This window comes from Scomber japonicus, chromosome 24 (genome assembly GCF_027409825.1).
Source record: "Scomber japonicus isolate fScoJap1 chromosome 24, fScoJap1.pri, whole genome shotgun sequence".
In the NCBI taxonomy this organism is placed as follows: Eukaryota; Metazoa; Chordata; class Actinopteri; order Scombriformes; family Scombridae; genus Scomber; species Scomber japonicus.
In genome coordinates, this window is record NC_070601.1 from 3,487,243 (window position 1) to 3,510,654 (window position 23,412).

The window sequence follows — 23,412 nt, forward strand, 5'->3', positions numbered from 1 at the left end:
GTTCGTCAGTGCAGCTAGATGATTACTCCTCTCGTTCATTACCGTCTGAAGTGGGCAAATGAATGGTTCCTATTCAAGGTGCAATAATAATAATAATAATAATAATAATAATAATCCTTCTATGAAATCCAAGTTGAAACCTCTGATAAGGGTAGAGCACTTACCCCCCTACCCCCCAACCCCCCCTCCATGAGTGGTTTTATTTGATGAGGCCAATTGCAACACGCCAAAAGAAAAAACCCAAAGATAAAAAGAGGTTTTTTCCTTCAAAGACTATATAATAAAGCAGAGAACTTATATTTTAGAGTCCATAATGTACAGAAAAGTCCCTACCAAGCTAATTATGAATCAATTTTCCTATGAATTAGTGTCTTTTGGTGGTGTTAGATATTGGATTTTAAGGGCTGATGCCAATTTTAGGGAGCAAAAAAAGTCCCATATATTGCATGATGATGTTATATGTACAGAAAATAAGTCAGAACCCCCCAAAAAATAAAACTTGAATTGAAGAAAAGGATCAAATATACATAAAATGCTGTCTATATAAACTTTAAAAATATAAATATCGCCGCATATCAGACAACATATTCGCTGATATCGATATATTGGCCGATAATGATACATGATATGATATATATGTACAGAAAATATACATAAACACACTTATTACACAACTGAAACAGTAAGCACCGCTGGGAATTGACTGTATCTATTATTTAATGTTTATTATTTAGTTATAAGTAGCTATGAATAACAAAAACACACAGAAAAAACATGCATTTATCAAACTTGAATGAAAGAAAAAGGGTCAAATATACATCAAGACAACTTTTAATAAGAAATCATATCATCATAATACTGATACCGATATTAGGGAGCGAAAAAATTCGATATATAGGTAGATAATGTTATATATTATATACATAAACACACATTTTTGTTAGAATAATCCCTCAAATGTGGTTATAAAACACTTGAAAAAGATATAATAATAATTATAATAAGCTATAAATAACAAAACATGCATATATTAAACTTTAATTAAAGAAAAAGGGATAAAATATACATTAAAATGCTGCATATACAAGTTTAAAAACTAATATTGGGCAACATATGATCACTGATATGGGTGTTTGTAATTCATACCAGTGTGTTTTTTTAAATGCTGCTTTAACCATGAAGTGCTTTTATTTTGAAATTTCGGTTTCTATCAGACTCAATGTGAACGTTGAAGCTTTGAAGGCCGAGAGAGAGAGAGAGAGAGAGAGAGGCTAGTTATGAAAGCGTGAGAAGCCGTGAAAGTGTTATTAACATGACTACAAAGTAAAAAAAAAAAAAAAAAAATAACACCCCAAGTAATCAATCGTATCCATGGCAACAGAAGTTCTATATATGCTGTGTTAATTAAGTGGATGATTATAGTAGTATGACGTGCCTCTTAAATGACCTTTTCACCCCTTGGAGTTAACGAGCATTAAATGGGACTAAGTTGATATGAATGTAACTCAAGCTATTAAAGGTTTCTGGTGATTTTTGGGGGTAAATTAGCGGTTAGATTTCGGCGTATACCCATCACCATAAAGCTGATAGATGTGTTAAAGTCCAGTCTCGTGCTCTCCTCTACCCCCCCGTTTTGTTTTTTTTTTGTTTTTTTTGTCCACTGCAGCAGTTTCACACAGACATTGATCTTCTTGCACACACCAGTGTAAGGTTACATCGATATGGCGAGGATAAAGCAGCTCGGGAGCTTTTTATTTATTTATTTATTTATTTGAATAAAAAATCCTCAGCAGTAAAAACAGATGTGATGATTCAGTTTCATCAAACCTAAACCTGAAACTCATCGGTTCAGGGTGTCTGTGTCACATCCGGTGTCCGAAATTCACCTTTTTTTTGACTCTGCTGCACTAATAGACGACTTATAAATGAATATATATGATAAACTGGCCCATTTACTGTCACATATGTACTTATTTATTACACTTAAATACTTAAATATACATTCCTGAATCAGTTTGGGATGTATGATGATATTGGCAATATTCTTCCCTTTCTTTCCTTCCAGCCTTCATTTCTCCTTCCTTCCTTCTTTCCTTCCTTCCAACTGTCCTTCCTTCCTTCCATCTGTCCTTCCTTCCTTCTTTCCTTCCTTCCTTCCTTCCAACTGTCCTTCCTTCCAACTGTCCTTGTTTTTTCCTTCCTTCCTTCCATCTGCCCTTCCTTCCATCTGTCCTTCCTTCCTTCCTTCTTTCCTTCCATCCTTTCCTTGCTTCCATCCTTCTTTCCTTCCTTCCCTTCCTTCCTTCCTTCCTTCCTTACTTCCTTACTTCCTTCCTTCCTTACTTCCTTCCAACTGTCCTTTCCTTCCTTCATCTGTCCTTGTTTTTTCCTTCCTTCCTTCCATCTGTCCTTCCTTCTTTCCTTCCTTCCTTCCTTCCTTTCCTTGTTTTTTCCTTCCTTTCTTCCATCTTCCCTTGTTTTTTCCTTCCTTCCTTCCTTCCAACTGTCCTTGTTTTTTCCTTCCTTCCTTCCTTCCTTCCTAAGACTTAACATCAGCTGTTAGGGTAAGTGTTCCCATTAAGCACCAATATTAGTCATTTTTAACCCTTACTGTTGAAAGCGTAACATTTACCAGTTGCATTAACTGGTTGAACTGGTTAAATCCCGCCCCCCATCAGATGAAGCTCTTGTGCAACTAAACGCCTCTTATTTAAGAAAAAAAAAACGAAGACGCAGAATCTCTCATCTCTCATCTCCGTTCTCCTCGGTGCTTTACAGTCGACCTTCCCCTCTGAACCTCTGAAAGAGATGAGATGGGTTTTTTTATCGTTTACTCAAATAATGATGGAGGTTTGAAAGGAGGGAGAGAATAAAAAAAAATAAAAAAAAACACCATTAAATATCTCGATACAAGATATTAAATAAAAGACTTGACCTTTTTAAAAGTTAGGGTGAAAACTAGCAGCTCTTTTTTTTCCCCCCTCCATTACTGATTGATATGTTAATTGGTTGTTTCTTATATAGTCAATTAATCATTATAGGCCAATAAAAATCCAACTTTGTAGCTTCAGACATGATGGAAAATTGACTTCTGGCTTCACTTGACAGATAAGATGTTAATCATTAGGTTTTTAGTTTTGTTTTAGTCGAAAAAATTGTACTTCTGAGATGTTGAAATGTAAATAAAGACATACAGCTGTGACTGATGTTGACTCTAGCTGAGCTGAGCTGATTATTTGCTTTGTAAGTAGGTACAAATCACAGAAAAATGCACCAGAGAACCAGAGAAACTCCTCATTTTGTGATGCATTTGCCAGTAATTTAATAAAAAATTAAATCTCATAATGTATTTCTATCCTTGTGGGCGGTTAAACATCATTAATTCAATAGTTTATATTATAATTTCTTTAATAAATGACCTTAAAGTGTAAATTCAGCAGCTTTATTTAATACTATACACGTTTTTTAATTTCTCACTATACTATAATATAATTAAACCCTTCTTCTCAGTAGTAAAAACATTTAAAAATAATAATTAAAGAACATACTTTTATCCTTGTGGCTGGTTAAAAATCATTCATTTAATCAGTTACATGATATTTCACTATTTCAAACAACTTTAAAGCATGAAATTAAATAAAAAATCAGGTTTATTTACTAGTATTCATTTAAATCACTTGTGCTGCGTTCATGAATTCAGGATAAATGAAACACACGTGATGATATGTAGCTATGGTGACGTCGTATAGTTTACAAAAGATAAAATATATGCAATAAAATAAGATTGTACAAAACGTTAAAATGACGTTCCAGTTTTCCTGAATACACCTGAACGCAGCATTAAAACATCTTTATTAATGCTCTACTTTGTACAAAACGTTAAAATGACGTCCAGTTTTCCTGAATACACCTGAACGCAGCATTAATACATCTTTATAATGCTCTACTTTGTACAAAACGTTGTACAAAAATGACGTCCAGTTTTCCTGAATACACCTGAACGCAGCATTAATACATCTTTATTAATGCTCTACTTTGTACAAAACGTTAAAATGACGTCCAGTTTTCCTGAATACACCTGAACGCAGCATTAAAACATCTTTATTAATGCTCTACTTTGTACAAAACGTTGTACAAAAATGACGTCCAGTTTTCCTGAATACACCTGAACGCAGCATTAAAACATCTTTATTAATGCTCTACTTTGTACAAAGCGTTAAAATGACGTCCAGTTTTCCTGAATACACCTGAACGCAGCATTAATACATCTTTATTAATGCTCTACTTTGTACAAAACGTTAAAATGACGTCCAGTTTTCCTGAATACACCTGAACGCAGCATTAATACATCTTTATTAATGCTCTACTTTTTCCTGCTGCAGTGTTTTTGGGTGTTTCCATGAGTGGTCAGATGCCATCTACTACCCCCCAACACCCCCCTCCCCCCATCTGTTTCTAATATACCCTCTCTTGCATTATGCATTAAGCTCCCCAAAAGCACAGTTGTATTTGTTAAGGCCAGATGTAGCTTCTATTTCCCATCGGGCCCAACTAGCCCAGACTACTTCCTTCCAGGGCCGTGTATCATCCTGTGCTGTAGCATCATAAAAATAATAAATTAAAAAAAAACAAAAGCACCAGCTCGTGTTCAGAGGTAAAAAATCTGCCCCTGTTTTGGTAGGTTTGTAGGTAGATAGGTGGTGGGTGGGAGTGTGGGGGATTATTATGACCTCCACTATTCAGACCTCTGGTTAAATTTAGCTTCATGGCCAGGTGTTTGGTGCTCTGTGCACACTGGAGGAAAATAATTGGGTTGTGAAGGTTACTTTGGACTTTTAATAGGTTAAAGATTAGTAGTTACTCTGTTTAAAATGTAATAGATTACTAGTTACTCTGTTTACAGTGTAATAAGTAATGTAACTATTTCAATGACTTCATCAAAGTAATGTAACTTATTACATTTGATGAGTTTTCTAATTTTTTAACCAATGTTTTCAGCTGTTAGGGTAAATGTTCCCTCTATCTGTCCTTCCTTCCTTCCTTCCTTCTTTACTTCCTTCATTCCATCCATCTTTCCTTCCTTCCTTCCTTCCTTCCTTCCTTCCTTCCTTCCTTCCTTCCTTCCTTCCTTCCTTCCAACTGTCCTTCCTTCCTTCTTTACTTCCTTCATTCCATCCTTTTTTTGTTTTTTCCTTCCATCTGTCCTTCTATCCTTCCTTCTTCCCTACCTTTCCTTCCTTACTTCCTTCCTTCCAACTGTCCTTTTTTCCTTTTTCCTTTCTTTCCTTTCTTCCTTCCTTCCTTCCTTCCTTCCTTCCTTCCTTCCTTCCATCTGTCCTTCTTTCTTTCCTTCCTTCCTTCCATCTGTCCTTCTTTCTTTCGTTCTTTCCTTCCTTCCTTCCTTCCTTACTTCCAACTGTCCTTCCTTCCTTCCATCTGTCCTTCTTTCTTTCTTTCCTTCCTTCCTTCCATCTGCCCTTCCTTCCTTCCTTCCTTCCTTCCTTCCTCCCTAACATCTAACATCAGCTGTTAGGGTATATGTTCCCATTAAGCACCAAAATCTAAGTCCAGCTGTGTTGTCATGGATACTGACATGATTTATAAGAGATCATTTCTTACAAAGCAACATTTATCTCTCATTTGGAAATGTATTCATAAGTTCATGTAGATTTAGGAATATAAAATAAAGATATTTGATGAATAAAGTGGGTTTAATTGGTACTCTGACTCCATTTAAAGCCCACATCATGATTTATTTACTATATATATATAAAAATGTGAATTAAAAACAGTAATATATGTATTCAGTAACGTGTTAAAGCAACATCTTAAAGGTCTGACCTCCTTTATAATCATTAACATCTTCTTTAGTAACTGTAATTTAAGATAAAGGACCTTTAACCTCTCTTACTCCTTTCATGCAGATGTGCCGCAACTTAATCTTCATTATTTTAGCCATGAGATGGAAAGAAAAACAGATGTTGCAGAATATGACCTCTTTTAGAAAGTTCAGTCACAATCACTGCTCCTCCGGTCGTTCAACTGCGTCCAAAATGCATCATCATCAAGATATGTTGCTCATTGTGGCGTTGCCGGTAAAAAAAATAATAAGAAATGACGCAATCACACAAGTTCTTTTTAAAAAATGCCTAAGGCTGCTCGCCACATTAAATGACTTATCTAAACTTTCACTCCAATTAAGAATAATGAAAACAGCATAAGTGCTATTAAAGGGGGATTTTCTTCACTAGCAGCAGCAGCAGCGGTGATTTGTTTCAACCTGCTGAGCATTGACACACACTGACAGGAAATTATATATTTATATAAAAAAGAAAAGCACTTCAACTCGTGTATGTTGAGTAATGAGAAAGGGAATCGTGTGAAAGCCAGTTTAGTGCACTTTTCGGGTTATCTGATGCATTAAATCTTAAATACTCTCACTCTCATACACACACGCACAGGTCAAAACAAATGCAAAGGATTATTATTTATCAAGCTGTTCTAGCTCATGAGCTTCTTTTAAAAAAATATAATAGCAGTGTAGCAATGACAGCACTTAAATATAACATATTTAATTCAGTTTCAGCTTATCTTACTTTTTAATTGTCTTATTTGTTAAAGGGTTGGAAAGATGAACAGTTAAAAAATATGTTAAATAGCTTGCACCATTTGACATGATGTTTGTAACCCAGTGTCTAATTGGTGTAACCAGTATTTGTTCATAAAAATCTGATTATAAACAGAAAAAAAATGTGTAATAAATATAATCCACTTTTAGTAATGCAACACTTTGTTTTATAACAAGTTTTACATTATCTTTCACATTTTATTTTGAAAAAAAGGTTGTTTTTAGGGTATTTCCTGCTCAATATTTACAAAATGCATTAAAATTTGACATTTTCAGGAGCATTCAGTCTTACTTTTGATTTAAAAAATGGTGCAAATCTCATTTCAAATTAGATAAAACCAACAAAAATAGAAAGAAATGTATATTTGAACAAACCTGATGCTGCTTTTAAAACTATATTTAACACATTTTTTAAATTGCTCATCTTGCCAAACGTAATTTATCACCCAAAAAAAAAAACATCGAACAGGTTTCAAATGTTTTACAAGAGACCTGAAATAATGTTATTGCTTCTTTCTTAACAAAACCTCATTGACCCATAAATGAAATAAGACAGTAAATATTCCAGCTGGTCACATGTCCGACATCCTCTACAGCCATTGGTCCTCCTCCTTTGTAGCGTGGTGTCCTTGATTCGCCCCCCCCCCCCGATCCCTCCCACCATACCTGCTTAGCTTTTTAATGTAAGTCATGCAGGATGAGAGCATCAGCGTTAAAAGCCCTAAAATGTAAATGTGGGCAAAGCGAGCGCACCTCGGTTAATGGGAAGTCGATGAATTGCCTCTGTAACCATTAGTGACTCTCGAATTAAAACAAACGACAAGAAGGAGGAGGAGGAGGAGGAGGAGGAGGAGGAGGAGGGGGGTGAAGGTGAAGAAGGGGTGAGCCTGCTGAAAAGAACAACAAAACATCACCTTCAACTTGGTGCTTTTATTTTGAAATTGAAATACTATCTTTTATATATTCATCTTTCAGGTTGATTTCTAGTATTTAATGTATTTGAATCTTCTCGTCTCGACCTTTTGATGTGTCGGGACCCCCGAGAACCGGTCCAGAACGGGTCCTTTACTGTAATTAATGCATCCTGCAGATGTTGCTTTATGTGCTTGGGAGAGTTTCAGTCTAGACAGGCTGGCTGCTCAGACGGAGAGGCCCTGCTTTGATCCTTGATTAAAAACTGCGAGCTGTACATTCATCATGCTCTTGTTTCACTCTCTCTCCTTCTCCTTCTCCCTCTCGAGGGTCCTCGCCTGCTTTTCCCTCCTCTTCTCCTTCCTCCTCCTCCTCCTCCTCCTCCTCCTCTTCGTCTTCGTCCGTCTCTTGCCAAGATTCCTCACTGTCATGAAGGTCGCTCTAACCTCTTATCACCAAAACCACTAAAGGGTAATGGAGTCTCGGCGGGTTCTGGGAGGAAGAGGGAGGGGTGAAGTGTGTGTGTGTGTGTGTGGGGGGGGGGGGGGGTGAATGCTGGTCGCTCCTGATATTGTTATTGTCGCCGTTTAATAAAATAAAACTCCCAAAAATGTAATTTAGGTTGATTAAAGCAGCAACCGGCGACCTGTGAGAGAATATATTAGAGGATTATGGCAAAAATGTCTTAGTGGTGTAACCATAAAAACTTTTAACTTGCTTTAAAACATTAATATCTCAATAAAACACCATATCAACTAGTTTGGCATGATCTTATATTATAACCTTTTTCATATTAAATAAAGGTAATGGAAAACCTTCTTTTGTGGTTACACCATTTGACATTTTCAGGAGCATTCAGTCTTACTTTTGGTTTTAAAAAATGGTGCAAATGTCATTTCCAATGCCATAAAAAACATTTTAACAAACCTGATGCTGTTTTTAAGATATTTGAAATGCCTTATGGGGGGATTATGACAAAAATGTCTAAGTGGTGTAACCATAAAAACTTTAAACTTGCTTCAAAACAGTAATTCTCAATAAAACACCATATCAACTAGTTTGGCATGAGTCCACTTAAATATATATTTAATATTTATCATTCTTTTGTGGTTACACCATTTGACATGATGTTTGTAGCCCTGTGTCCAATTGGTGTAACCAGTATTTGTTCATAAAAATTTGATTATAAACAAAAAAATAAATGTGAACTAAAATGTGGAATAAATATAATACACTTTTAGCAATGCAATACTTGGTTTTATAACAAGTTTTACATAATTTTATACATTTTATTTTGAAAAAAATTGTTGTTTTTAGGGTATTTCCTGCTCAATATTTACAAAATGCATTAAAATTTGACATTTTCAGGAGCATTCAGTCTTACTCTCATTTCAAATGATATAAAACCAACAAAAATAGAAATAAATGTACATTTTAACGAACCTGATGCTGCTTTTAAAACTATATTTAACACATTTTTTAAAATCCCTCATCTTGCCAAACGTAATATATCACTCAAAAAAGCATCCAACAAGGTCTCGAATGTTTTACAAGAGACCTGAAATAATGTTATTGCTTCTTTCTTATTTTAAGTACAAGGTGTTTGCAGCTGTTTTAGCACCATGTGAGAGGAGGAGGAGGAGGAGGAGGGGGATGGGGAGGAGGGTGTGTAGGAGGAGGAGGGTGAGGTGGAGGGGGGGGGGATTTGTTCAGTCTTGAAACTCTTCACGCTCCACAAGTTTATCTCCAAGCATTGTCGAGAAGCAAGAGTTTTGAAATCGCAGCATTGCCTGGTAATCACTGAGTCATCAATGATAAACACAAGCATATTAACACCCCCCCTCCCCTCTCAACCCCCCCCCCCCCCCCCCCGCAGAAATACTGTGGCTACTCTGTGTACTAGAAGGAGGAGAAGAGGGGGGAGGGGCATGGGGGGGTTAAATTCTTCGCTTACCACACCTGTAATATAATCTCAATTAAAAATACACAAGTGTTGGTGTTTTATTTTGGCGGTGCAGGAGCCTCGTGACCAGTATGTGTCATTAGTTTACACTAAATATAAAGATGAAGCCAAGGAGTCAGCGAGGTCGTCGGGGGCGACTGGACTGATGAAAGAGAGAAAGAAGAAGGAGAGGGAGAGAGAGAGAGGGAGAGGGAGAGGGAGAGAGAGAGGGAGAGAGGGAGAGAGAGAGAGAGGGAGAGAGGATTTATTGACTCCCAGCGTTTATTGGTTTGTCTTGTACAAATGTGAAAGCCAGCGAGTGCAAACAGTGGACATAATTGAACGGCAGACAACATGACTCGGAGGAGAACACGTGAGATGAGTCAGAGCGGGGCGGTGCATTCGTTACGCATGGGGGGGGGGGGGGGGGGGGTTGGCCGGGGGGGGCTTTAACCTCGACTTTACTGTATATTTCTGCACACTTATCCTTCACTTTCTCCTCTTTTTTTAATCAAAGTAAAGCAAAGAAACTCAAAACTTGTATTAGATTTTGGTTGCCTTTGCAGGAAATCTCTCATATAAAACAGAGTTAGGAAGTTTAATATGTCACAGATTACTAGTTACTCTATTTAAAATGTTATAAACTATTAAAATTACTCAATCAAAGTAACTTATTACATTTAAAACCCTTAAACAGTCAACGTGCACCAGAAGATACATACTCTTTAACCCTCCTGTTGTCCTCGAGTCAAGGAAGGAAGAGAGGAAGAAGGAAGGAAGGAAGGAGGAAGGAAGAAAGGGAGGAAGAAGGAAGGAAAGGAGGAACAAGGAAGGAAGGAAGGAACAAGGAAGGAAAGGAGGAAGAAGGAAGGAAGGAAGGAAAGAAAGGAGGAACAAGGAAGGAAAGGAGGAAGAAGGAAGGAAGGAAGGAAAGGAGGGAGGAAGGAAGGAAGGAAAGGAGGGAGGGAGGAAAGAAGGACAGAAGAAAGAAGGAAGGGAGGGAGGAAGGAAAGGAAGGAAGGAGGGAAGGAAAGAAAGAAGGAGGGAGGGAGGAAGGAAGGAAGGAAGGACTGACAGGAGGAAAGAAAGACAGAAGGAGGGAGGAAGGAAGAAAGGAGGAGGTCGAGATGCAACTCATGCAAATCTAAAATATTCAAAATATTAAAAACATATATATTTATGGAAATGTTTTACTTAGATGAACATGAGATACATCACATCTCATTTTCCACCGCTGCCTGTTTAAGGGTTAAAATAAGATGATAAGAGATTCCCTTTTATTCGTCTCTGGACAGGAAGTGCGGGGAAGTTACATTATTGCATCAAAATATAGAAGTAGAAATAGAAAGTAGCAGACAATAGTAGTAAATAATATAGTTAAAGGAACAGTACACTCTATTATTGGAGTCAAATGATCATATTTTTCGATATTATACATATTTTAAGTGAGATATATACATATAAATACACATATACTGCAGTATTTGATTACTTTTCTACCCTGTTAAGCTCCAAAATCTAAGTCCAGCTGTTTTTCATGGATACTGACATGATTTTAAAGAAGTAAAAACAGCAATATATGTATTCAGCAACATGTTAAATATTAAAAAATGAGGAATCATCAACATTTTCATCAGTAACTTTACTTTAATTACATGTAACTAGTTACTCCCCATCACTGCATACAGTATTTAAATATATATATCTAATGACTTGTATGCTTGTCTCCTTCTCGCCTCTCCTCCCTCGCTCCCTCGCTCCCTTGCTCCCTTGCTCCCTTGCTCCCTCGCTCCCTCGCTCCCTCGCTCCCTCGCTCCCTCGCTCCCTTGCTCCCTCGCTCCCTCGCTCCCTTGCTCCCTTGCTCCCTTGCTCCCTTGCTCCCTCGCTCCCTCGCTCATTGATTGCTTGTTTTATAAAAAAATAAAATGAATAGAAACGGCCGCTCTGCAGGCTTTGTGATATTGCAATATCGCTGCTAATTCAATACACACACACACACACACACACACACACACACACACACACACACACACACACACACAGTTCAAGCTTTAAGCCCAAGTGGCACTTAACGCACCCTTCAAATAAATCCAAACAATTCGAGCACAGAAGAGAAGAGGAGTGAGGAAGAGGAGGAGGAAGAGGAGAGAGAGAGGGGTGGTGGTGGTGGTTGCTTTCCTTCTACTATATCCTGCAAGAGAGATAACGAGGTCTTTTTTAAATTGCTCGTCCTGTAAAGAATGAACGGTATGTGGCCAGAGAGAGAGATGTAAGCTTGACCTGTCCACTAGCATCCACCCAAATTACCCCCCCCCCCCTCCCCCCTCCTCTCCCACCTCCACCATCAACGCTAATTGAGGCGGAGACCAGTGGGCGTTTGTCGCTCTCTGGCATACCAGCATGGATTAAAGGGATTGGATTCAGTTGCTGAGTGCGGTGGTTTTTAATGCCCCCCCCCCACTCACCCTCCTCTCCTCTCTCACTATATACCTCCTCCCCTGAAAGAGTACAGTCTTTGTGACCAGCTCACTCAACCCCCCCCCCCCGCTCCGCACCCACCCCCCTTTACCCATCTGATTGGGCATTAAAAGCAAGCAAGAGACCCTGGCTGCCCAAAAATCAGCGTCTACTGTAAAATAGTGAGCGTCTCTGTGCATTCATCATTCAGAGGCCGAGAGCTGAGATTTCCACTGCTGCTGGAGGAGAACACATACAAATTAAAGCCATTTTTTTATATAAATGTGGCACAATTTAGAAGAAAAAAATGAATTTTTGCTCCGTCTGTACTCATCTTTTTCTACGATTTATCACCACAAACTTTGACGATGATAATTAAAATACTTGATGAAGCTTTATCAGACTTTGGTGCATAATCAAACAGATATAAATGGCTTGAAGCTGCATTTCTAACCAGTTTGTTAGCACCAGTACAAAATAAGAAGGTCAAATATTCCTCTTTTCCTTCCTCTTACTTTTATACATGGGGGTTTTCTTTGTGTCTGTGCGGTTTAGTCAGATTTAAAGGGGTCAAAATCTGGAAATAAATGTATGAATACCAAGTAAAATTAAAGATAGGCCTGCAACTAATGATTATTCTTATTATCTACTAGTGATAAATGGTGGAAAATGATGTTAAAAGCTTTCTAAAGCTCAAGATGCAACTTCAAACTCTTCATTTATTCAATTTACTGTCATAGAAAAGTAAAGAAATAGGCAAATAATCACATTTGAGAAGCTGGAATCAGAGAATTTGGAGCTTCTTTCTTTTAAAAAATGACTCAAAAGTTATAAAAATTGACAATAATTTAATAGTTGGTGGTTAATCAATTAATTTATTGGGCTTTACTGAAATTTTAGCCTCAATTTAACCCCACAAGCAGGTCAGATCTTCCTCTTTTCCTTCATATGACTCTTATAATATTGACCCCATTAAAAAAAAAGTCATTATCTATTAATAAGAAATGGTTAAAAATGCAACTTAAAGCTCTTAATTTATTCTATTTACTGTCATAGAAGCATAAAGAAACAAGAATATGCACATTTGAGAAGCTTGAATTGGAGAAATTGGAGCTTTTATTCTTTAAAAAGTTTAAAAATTAACAATAATTTAGTAGTTGGATGTTAATGAAGTAATTTTTGGGACTTTTTTATGTAGAAAAACCTAATTTATCTTCCTTTATTCCTTCATATAACAATGAATTACTACATGTTTACTTCTTCTTAGTAGAGAAGTAGTTTCTGTGTGTGTGTGTGTGTGTGTGTGTGTGTGTGTGTGTGTGTGTGTGTGTGTGTGTGTGTGTGTGTGTTTCATTCAGAGCTGTTAACACTTTGACTATATTTAGGAGTTTCCTGTAAATGCAAAAAGCTGTATGATGATTATTATTATTATTAGTCGTGATCTTGAGTCGGTGTGGGGGAGGAGTGTCAAATTGCATCAGCGGCAAACAACAAGAAGCATAAAGCAGGGCGAGCCAAGACACACACACACACACACACACACACACACACACACACACACACACACACACACACACACACACACACACACACTCACACTCACACTCCTGGCCTCCAGCCCTATGACTTCTTTTATTCAGCCGCTATTCAAAAATCATCACTCACACCTTTTTTGTTTTTGCAAGCACCCAGTCACACATTTATTCACACACACACACACACACACACACACACACACACACACACACACACAGATATATATATAAAGAAAGCCAGCCATACATCACCGCAAAATCTATTTCATCTCTACCCCGGACGTAGATGATAAGTTGATCCTTAGAACAAATTCCATCATAACGAACAATCCCCGGCTCCTGGCAGGCACACACACACACACACACACACACACACACACACACACACACACACACACACACACACACACACACACAAAAGAAAAGAGGGCCTTGATGAATGAGTTGTTTACCTACTTCGGTGCAGGCTCGGCCCGCCAAAATGCCACTTCATTATGAGGCTATAGAGAGCAGAGTGCAGCAGCAGCAGCAAGCAACCAGCCAACACACACACACACACACACACACAGACACACACACACACACACACACACACACACACACAGGAAATTGGATATAAGCTCCTGTATTCCTCAACAGTTGTCAGGCCAAAAAAAAAACCCGACAGTACCTGAACACATCGTGGTTAATTCACTCATATCCGTTTTTTACTTTGCTTTTCTTCCTCTTTTCCTCTGCTGTAGTTTATTTATTGTCCTTTTTTTTACTCTTTTAGTGTTGCAAATTATATATATGTGTTGTAAAGTAAATTTAAACATCAAGTGCTTTACGTAAAAACATAAAAATGCATCGAGACAGGATATAAAAGCACCATATGGCGACATAAAAGACATTAGAACATGATTTAAAGCGTTAAATTGGAAATAAAATGAAGTTAAAGTAGAATAAATTGTATAATCACAGTTGTTTCAGCCTGTTAATGTTTATTATATCAGTCACTATTAAAATAAACCATAATAATAGTGATATTAATGCCCTTCCTGAGCTTAAATGTCACATTTTAGTGCATTTATTGGCTCTTTTTTCCCTCAGAAATGTATTAATATAGCATATTTCAACCACAAGGCAATTCAAAGTGCTTTTTTACACTGAGACAGGATAAAAAACACATTTAAACATGATTAAAAGAGTTTAATTGGACATAAAATGAAGCTATAATACATTTAAACAGGAGAATAAAGAGTTAATATATGTTTTAATGCGTGTTTATGTATATTGTATTTCACTCAGGTGTAATATCCTCCTTCCTTTTTTTTTAATTTGAGATTTTTTATATCTGCATTTTGGAGTCAAGTACTTCCTGTTTTGCACCAAAAAAAGGAGGGGGGGGGGGGGATCACAACAGATGTTTCTTCTCTTTCAGTGTGCTCCTAAATTAATCTTTCATCTGTTTCAGCTGCTCGTTTTGTTTTTGTGGTTGTTGTGTGTGTGTGTGTTTTTTTTTTTGGGTGTAGAGAGGAACAACACACTCTCTCTGGGAGGGAGGGGGGGGGGGGGGGGGGGCAGCGGATCTGTGGCCACCTGCCAAAACGTGGCTTAGTAGAAATTTCTCCAACATTTTTGGCAGGTGGTTTGGTGGTCATTTCCCACCCAGCATGCATCTCTCTCTCTCTCTCTCTCTCTATGTCTCTCCCTCTCTCTTTGTCTCTCCCTCTCTCTCTCTCTATATCTCTCCCTCTCTCTCTCTCTATGTCTCTCTCTCTCTCTCTCTCTCCCTCTCTCTATGTCTCTCCCTCTCCCTCTCTCTCTCACTCTCTCTCTCTCTGTCTCTCTCTCTCTCTCTCTCTCTCTCTCTCTCTCTCTCTATGTCTCTCTCTCTATGTCTCTCTCTCACTTTCTCTCTCTCTCCCTCTCTCTCTCTCTCTCTCTCTCTCTGCCCCCCCCCCCCCCCCCTCTCTCGCCCTCTACTATCCTGGCTGCCGATCAGACCAAAAAAACCAGAAGCATCTCGTACTACGACCATCGACCCTCTCACGTGTTTGCCCCCCCCCCCCCCTCCCCTCTGTTAGAGTCACACAGGATCCGAAATCTCTCTCTCTCTAAAAGTCTCTGTCGTGTTTTTAGGCGGCAACTCACTCAAGTGTTAACAAAAAAAGTAGTTTTACTTTTGTTATTCAAGGTGTTAAACTCTCTTAACTAAAGGAAATGTTAAGTATCTTATTATATATGATTAAAAAATGAGGAGAAACACACAATAAAGTCATAAATCAGGGTTATAAGTTGACTGGGATTGCTCAAAAAAGGAAAATATTTAGCTTTTTAAGATGTTAAATCAATTAATTAAATGTTATTTATATAGCAGGTTTCATACAGACTACGGTTAGCTGATAGACAAGCTGATAATAAGACAGAAAAATACATAAATACATATTTTAAAAGACAAAAAAAGGTAAAAATGCTTAAAAATTTAAATAAAATGAGGAAAAAATAAATAATAAATAGATAAAAAAATTAAATTAAATAAGAGAGAATAATAGAAAAAGATTTGGTCAAAATGGACAAAAAAAAAGACAAAATAAAAGTAAAAATAGAAGATGAGCTGGACTAAAGCTATCGGTTAAGAAAGAGATTAAAAAGACAAAATAAATAGACAAATAAAATTAATAAGAAGATAAAACTTATAGAATGATGATAATAAGATAGTGTAAAATAAAATAGATGAGTAAATAAAACAAGGAGTTAAAGGAGATTAAATGCTCTTTGAAACAACTTTTGACCTCATTTTATTTTGAAAATCTCATTTTTGCAGAAAAGAGGAATAAAGCAGCATTTCTCATCGTCTTTTCCTCCTTACTCTGTTAACTTTTAAACTTTACGTGACCTCTCGATCCTCCACAAAACCCAAATATACCATCTTTACCATTTTTACCATCTTCATATTACAAGAATATCGCATTACCTCCTCCTTTTGTTCTTTTTTAAGTGAGTCTGGAGGAGAGTCGCTGCTTAAACGCCCCCCAAAATGTTTAAAAAAAAAAAAAAAAAAAACCTGTTTAAAATGTCAGTGAGAGGGGTGCAAAGAAAGCCCCCCAGTGGATTGAGAAGTGGGTCGGGGGTGTTTTTGGAGGGGTCCGTAACTGTAGAAGTAGGTCACGGTTAACCTTGATAGAAGTGGGAAAGAAAAGAGAGAAAAGAGAGGAAGGAAGAAACATTATGTGGTCATTTTTCTTTAAAGCAAAAATGAACAATGCTTTTCTTCCTCTATCCATCCATCTTTTCTTTTCTTTTCTTTTCTTTTCTTTTCTTTTCTTTTACAAGACTTATATAGCTCAGGGAACTACTTAACTATATAACACTATATAACTTATAATTACTGTATAATAAAGAGAGAGAGAGAGAAAAGAGAAGAAGAAGGAAACACTATGTGGTCATTTTTCATCAAAAATGGACAATGCTTTTCTTCCTCTATCCATCCATCTTTCCTTTTCTTTCCTTTTCTTTTCTTTTCTTTTACAAGCCTTATATAGCTCAGGGAACTACTGAACTATATAACACTATATAACTTTTAATTACTGTATAAGAAAGAAAGAGAGAAAGAAAGAAAGAGAGAAAGAAAAGAGAAGAAGAAGAGGAAACACCATGTGGCCATTTTTCCTCCTTTTCTTCATTCATTCTTTTGTTTTTCCCCTCTTTTTTCCTTTTTAAATCTTGACATTTTTATTGCATAATGAATTAAAATGTATATATATTTATTACAAGCATCATTAGTCAAAGCCTCCTCCTCTTCCTCCTTCCTCTATCCATCCATCTTTCCTTTCTTTTCCTTTCTTTTCTCTTACAAAGCTTATTAACAGGCAAAACAAAGTGAGGGTTTTGACATTTCCATGCGTGAAATATCTTCTTTCTTTCTCTCTTTTCTTTCTTTTTTTTCTTTTTCTTATTGCCTGGATGAAGGTCCTATTGTACTGTAAACCCCCCCAAAAATCCACCTCGACCCCCTCCTCATGTAAAAAGGATGACATTTTCCACTTTAAAGAGCTTCAAGTTGAGGGGCCACCACTTCCAAAAAAGATTGATTTGTCTCTTCTGGCTTTTTTTCCGCTTTTGCCGCCACTTTTATTTTTTTTTGGGGGGGGGGGGGGGGTGCGTGGCTGGCTCTCCCTTTTATAGGCAGCCTGAGCCTTTACTATAATATACTGTGTCACCTTTTGTTTCATATATATAGAGAGAGATGTGATTGATTTGAGCTCTTTTGAATTTTGAATGGAGGCGTTATCAACGGGAGAGCTGACGTCTATTGAGGGAGAAAAAAAAAAAATTGGAGCAGAGTCATATTTGGAAATACATCAGTTAAGTTTACATAAGGTGAAGTTATGTCTTAGAGTATATTTATATAGATAGAGAGGAGAGATATATATGTTCTCAAGACGAGGGAGGAGCTCAGTTTTAAGTTTCAGGTTGAGTGAAAGTCAAAGCAGCCGTTTTATAAATGAAGACAGGAGCTTTTTTTTCTTATAGGTGGAGTAAAAAAACCCACTTCCTGTCAACTTTAAATCCTTTTAATGTAGAGCTGCAGTATCAAATATCATGATATGTCTTAGCAAATACCACAATAGTGATATTATGACTTGAGATGTGTATTGAAAGTGACATTTATACTGTAATGCAACCTTTAACCCTTTATATTCCCTCATTGAAACACTTTAAAAACATTAAAAATTCAACCCTAGAGAGTTTTTTGGGGGATATTACATCACTTTTTATTTGCTTTTGTCACTTTTTTTTCTCGTAAATGAAGTTAATATATATATTCCTCAGTCTATATATAAAAAAACCCACATGGTACAACTTTCAAAGAGGCATGAGGAGGTTGTCAAATATATAGTGCCTTTAAATTCTACGTACTGCTCCTTTAAAATAGCTAACTTTATTCTATATTTCTGCTTCTTCTTCCTTAACATATATATTCCTCAGTCTATATATATTAAAAAATCCACATGGTACAACTTTCAGAGAGGCATGAAGAGGTTATCAAATATATAGTGCCTTTAAATTCTACGTACTGCTCCTTTAAATAATTAATAATGAAGTTTATTCTATATTTCTGCTTCTTTTCTTCTTCCATTTCTCTTTCTTCTCAGCCATGTGTGCTCTCTATCACGCTGGTAACAATTTCACGGCTGCACCTGTTGCTATGAAATCGTTTTTTTTTTGGGGGGGTGGGGGGGGGGGTGGAGGGATGATGGGGGGGTCATGGGAAATGAATTTGACGAGAAATACATGCACTAAAAAGAAAGAAAAAGGGGGGAAGTAGGGTGAAGTAGCCACTCTCCTTTATCTTCCTCTCTTCCTTTGTTCTTCTTTTTAGCTTTTACTCTTTTAAAGCATCTATTTATATAAAAAAAAACATGATCTGTCCTAAAAGAGTCAAAAATAGAGCATTAAACATCATTTAATCATTTACCGAATTTAAAAAAAAACAACATATTGCATAATTTCGGCCTTTTTTTTTTTTTTTTTTAAACCTTGCATCATCAGCCTGAGGAAGTTTTTAACTATTTTAAACTCTCCTGCACTGCTTTACCTTTTTTTAGGAGGGTTATAATCTGCACATTCATCCAAACAGAGATGAGTAAAGGGATGATTTTAGTGGAGGAACGTCACAAAAGAGGAAATGGAAGAAATTATTCAGCTTTTTAATGTTAGAAATATGTTGTGTTGTAAAGTGTAAGTGTAAGTTCATTTCTTATAAAGCAACATTTATTTAGTTCATGTAGATTTAAGAATATAAAATAAAGATATTTGATGAATAAAGTGGGTTTAATTGGTACTGTGAATCCATTTACATGATTTATTTACTAAATATATAGAAAAATAATATTGATTTCAAAAAAAGGAAAAGGAGGAATAAAACCTGCTGAGCGAAATCGCTCTCTCTCTCTCTCTCTCTCTCTCTCTCTCTCTCTCTCTCTCTCTCTCTGTCTCTATGTCTCTCTCTCTCTCTCTCTCTCTTTCTCTATGTCTCTCTCTCTCTCTCACTCTCTCTCTCTTTCTCTATGTCTCTCTCTCTCTCTCACTCTCTCTCTCTTTCTCTATGTCTCTCTCTCTCTCTATCTTTCTCTATGTCTCTCCCTCTCTCTCTCTCTCTCTTTCTCTATGTCTCTCTCTCTCTCTCACTCTCTCTCTCTTTCTCTATGTCTCTCTCTCTCTTTCTCTATGTCTCTCTCTCTCTCTATCTTTCTCTATGTCTCTCCCTCTCTCTCTCTCTCTCTCTCTTTCTCTATGTCTCTCTCTCTCTCTCACTCTCTCTCTCTTTCTCTATGTCTCTCTCTCTCTCTCACTCTCTCTCTCTTTCTCTATGTCTCTCCCTCTCTCTCTCTCTCTCTATCTTTCTCTATGTCTCTCCCTCTCTCTCTCTCTCTCTCTCTCTCTCTCACTCTCTCTCTCTTTCTCTATGTCTCTCTCTCTCTCTCTCTTTCTCTATGTCTCTCTCTCTCTCTATCTTTCTCTATGTCTCTCCCTCTCTCTCTCTCCCTCTCTCTCTCTCTCTCTCTCTCTCTCTCTCTCTCTTCCTCCTCCTCAGCAATAACCACCTCTCGCCTCCTTTTCTTCTCGGTCTGGAGGATTTTTGAGTGCTCCTCTCTCGTCATGCCTCGCTGCTTTTTATTGTTCACCTTTTATAAAAAAAAAAAAAAGAAAAAAAAAAGCTTTTTATTTTTGATTGGGTGTATCGACTCTAAAGCACTCTGGGAAAAAAAAAAAAGAAGAAAAACCTTCCATTGGAGTAAATTTTATTATTACTAAGAGTTTTGTTTTCATCTTATACTTTCTACTTTGAGGCTGGAAAGAAAAGAAACCTTCTGCAAGTTATTGATGCAGAACTAAATTAATTTTATTTGACAATGACAAAGCAGGCTTGTAAAATCCCCTGATACAAAAATAAAATACCTTCAGCCAAAGTATATCTGATGGAGAAATGGGTACTTTTTATATTTATGCTTCCAGAAAAAGTTTTAAATCCTTTATTTTCTTTATATAATCCTCAGTCTGCGCTTATTGTAGTCTTTATAATCAGCTGTGAAGCACTTTAACCTTCCTGTCGTTCTCCCGGGTCAAATTGACCCCGTCTGTTTTGACTGTTCCTTCTTTCCTCCCTTCCTTCCTTTCTTCCTTCCGTCTGTCCTTCCTCACTCCTTCTCTCTTTCCTCCCTCCCTCTTTCTTTCCTTCCTTCCTTCCTCCCTCCCTCCCTCCTTGTCTCTTTCTTTCCTCCCTTCTTTCCTTCCTTCTTTCCTCCCTCCCTCCCTCCCTCCCTCCTACCTTCCTTCTTTCCTTTCTCTCTCCCTCCTTTCCTTCCTTATTCCTCCCTCCCTCCTTTCCTTCCTTATGCCTCCCTCCCTCCTTTCCTTCCTTCCCTCCTTTCCTTCCTTCTTCCTCCCTTCCTCCCTCCCTCCCTCCCTCCTTCCTTCTTTCGTCCCTGCCTCCTACTTTCCTTCTTACTCCCTTCCTCCCTCCCTCCTTTCCTTCCTTATTCCCCCCTTCCTTCCTTTACTTCCTTATTCATCCCTTCCTTCCTTTCCTTCCTTTCTTCCTCCCTTCCTTCCTCCCTCCTTTCCTTCCTTCTTCCTCCCTTCCTTCCTTGACTCGAGGACAACAGGATGAAAAGTGTTATATAAATACATTTAACTCGATTTAACGCGTCATGAAAGATATAAATTAACTTTACGCCTTCTTCTCTTCATCTCCAGGTGCTATCCTGGGTCGCTCGGAGACTCAGGAGTGTGTCTACTACAACTCCAGCTGGGAGAAGGAGCGCACCAACCGCAGCGGCATCGAGCCGTGCTACGGCGAGAAAGACAAGAGGCGGCACTGCTTCGCCACGTGGAAGAACGTCTCCGGCAGCGTGGAGGTGGTGAAGCAAGGCTGCTGGTTAGACGACGTCAACTGCTACGACAGGTAACGCAAAGAAAAAGTTTTACACCTTTAACCTTCCTGTCGTCCTCCCGGGTCAAACTGACCCCGTCTGTTTTGACTGTTCCTTCTTTCCTTCCTTCCTTCCTTCCTTCCTTCATTCCTTTCCTTCCTTCCCTCCTTCCTTCCTACTTTCCTTTCCTTCCCCCATTCCTTCTTTCCTTCTTTCCTTCTCTCCTTCCTTCCTTCTTTCCTTTCCTTCCTCCATTCCTTCCTTCTGTCTTTCCTTCCCTCCTTCCTTCCTTTCCTTCCTTCCTTCTTTCCTTTCCTTCCTCCATTCTGTCTGTCCTTCCCTCCCTTCCTCCCTCCTTTCTTCCTTCCTTCCTTCCTTCCTTCCTCCCTTCTTTCTGTCCTTCTTTCTCTAAGTGTACAACTCAAAAGTCCTTCATCTTCTTCTTTTTTTTATCAAACATAGTTAAACTTGTATTTTAAAGACTTTTTTTTTTTACACATATTTAAATAAAAGGCAAGTTTCTTTGTTGAATTCAGCATTTAAAAGTTTAAAAGTCTTACATTTGTCTTCCAGGAGCCTACAGAAATCATTATAAATATAAAATATAAGATAATATATTCCTTTTTTAGTCCCAAGACGGTGAAATGAACAGTATTACAACAACAAAGTGGACAGTAAAAATAGAAGAGCATCGATTTAAAAAAAAAAGAATAAAGAATAAAATATGTAGTACAGTTTATAGTCATGGGTCGGCACAGACAGCGTAAATATAAATACTCATGAAAGACTCACATTAAACTACAAATAACACACGAGGGCAGGTGTGAAACGACTCGAGGAAACAAACATCCTGCTAGTTAATGTTTTCAGATAACTATCAGGAAGTGAGAAAAGAAAAAAGTGATGACATCATGCTGGCTTGCAGTTTGTGCTTCCAGTTAAACCAGCTGGTAGTTTTAAGGTGACGTGCAGCAGGTGAGCTTCATTCCACCGATTAAATTAAAGCTGCTGCAGATTTAACCCTCCTGTTGTCCTCAGGTCAAGGAAGGAAGGAAGGAAGGAAAGAGGGAGGGAGGGAGGGAGGAAGGAAGGAAGAAAACGAGTAAGGAGGGACGGAGGGAGGAAGGAAAGGAGGAAAGGATGAAGGAAGGAAGGTTGGAAGGGAGAAAGGAAAGGAGTAAGGAGGGAGGGAGGAAGGAAATGAATGAGGAGGAAGGGAGGGAGTAAAGGAAGAAGGAAGGAAGGGAGGAAGGAAGGAAGGAAGGAGGAAGGAAAGGAGGAAGGAAGGAAGGTTGGAAGAGAGAGAGGAAAGGAGTAAGGAGGGAGGGAGGAAGGAAATGAATGAGGAGGGAGGGAGGGAGGAAAGGAGGAAGGAAGGAAGGAAGGAAATAAGGGTGGAAGGAAAGGAGGAAGGAAGGAAGGTTGGAAGGGAGGGAGGAAAGGAGGAAAGAAGGTAGGGTGGAAGGAAGGAAGGGTGGAAGGAAGGAAGGAAAGGAGGGAGTAAGGAAGGAAGGAAGTAAAGGAGTAAGGAGGGGTGGAAGGAAGTGAGGAAAGAAGTATGGAAGGAGGGGAAGAACAAAGTAAAAATTAAAGAAGGAGGGAGGAAGGAAGGAAAGAAGGAACAGTCAAAAGAGACGGGATCAGTTTGACCCGGGAGGACGACAGGAAGGTTAAAGTTTAAAGTTTAAATCACAAGTTTCATTTAAAAAAAAAAATAAAAAAACCCCAGCTCCTTCTCTTCTTTACTAAAAAGCGATATAACACATATCAGACATTCATTCATAAGCTTTTTTTTTTTTTTTTTTTTGCACTTTATTTTTTATCAACAACAACAACAAAAAAAGATAAAAATAAAACAGGACAGGATAAAGCGATCACATCCTGAGGAAGACTCCACTCTAAACACACTTCACCTTGAGCACAGTTTCTTTTTCTTCCCCTCCGTCATCTGAATGCTACCGTTTTTTGTTTTTTTTTAAATTGCCGCCAAGCGAGGACATTCAAGTCGCCGAAAAC

At 37.9% G+C, this 23,412-nt stretch overlaps 1 protein-coding gene across 1 annotated transcript in view; it reads left to right on the top strand.

Annotated features, from left to right (window-relative positions):
* LOC128353996 (activin receptor type-2A-like) overlaps window positions 1-23,412 on the top strand; it is a 34,612-nt gene that overhangs the window by 3,650 nt on the left and 7,550 nt on the right. Inside the window, exon 2 of the mRNA XM_053314248.1 lies at window positions 21,221-21,428. Coding sequence (XP_053170223.1) covers window positions 21,221-21,428 — 208 coding nt within the window. The remainder of the gene's footprint in view (window positions 1-21,220; window positions 21,429-23,412) is intronic.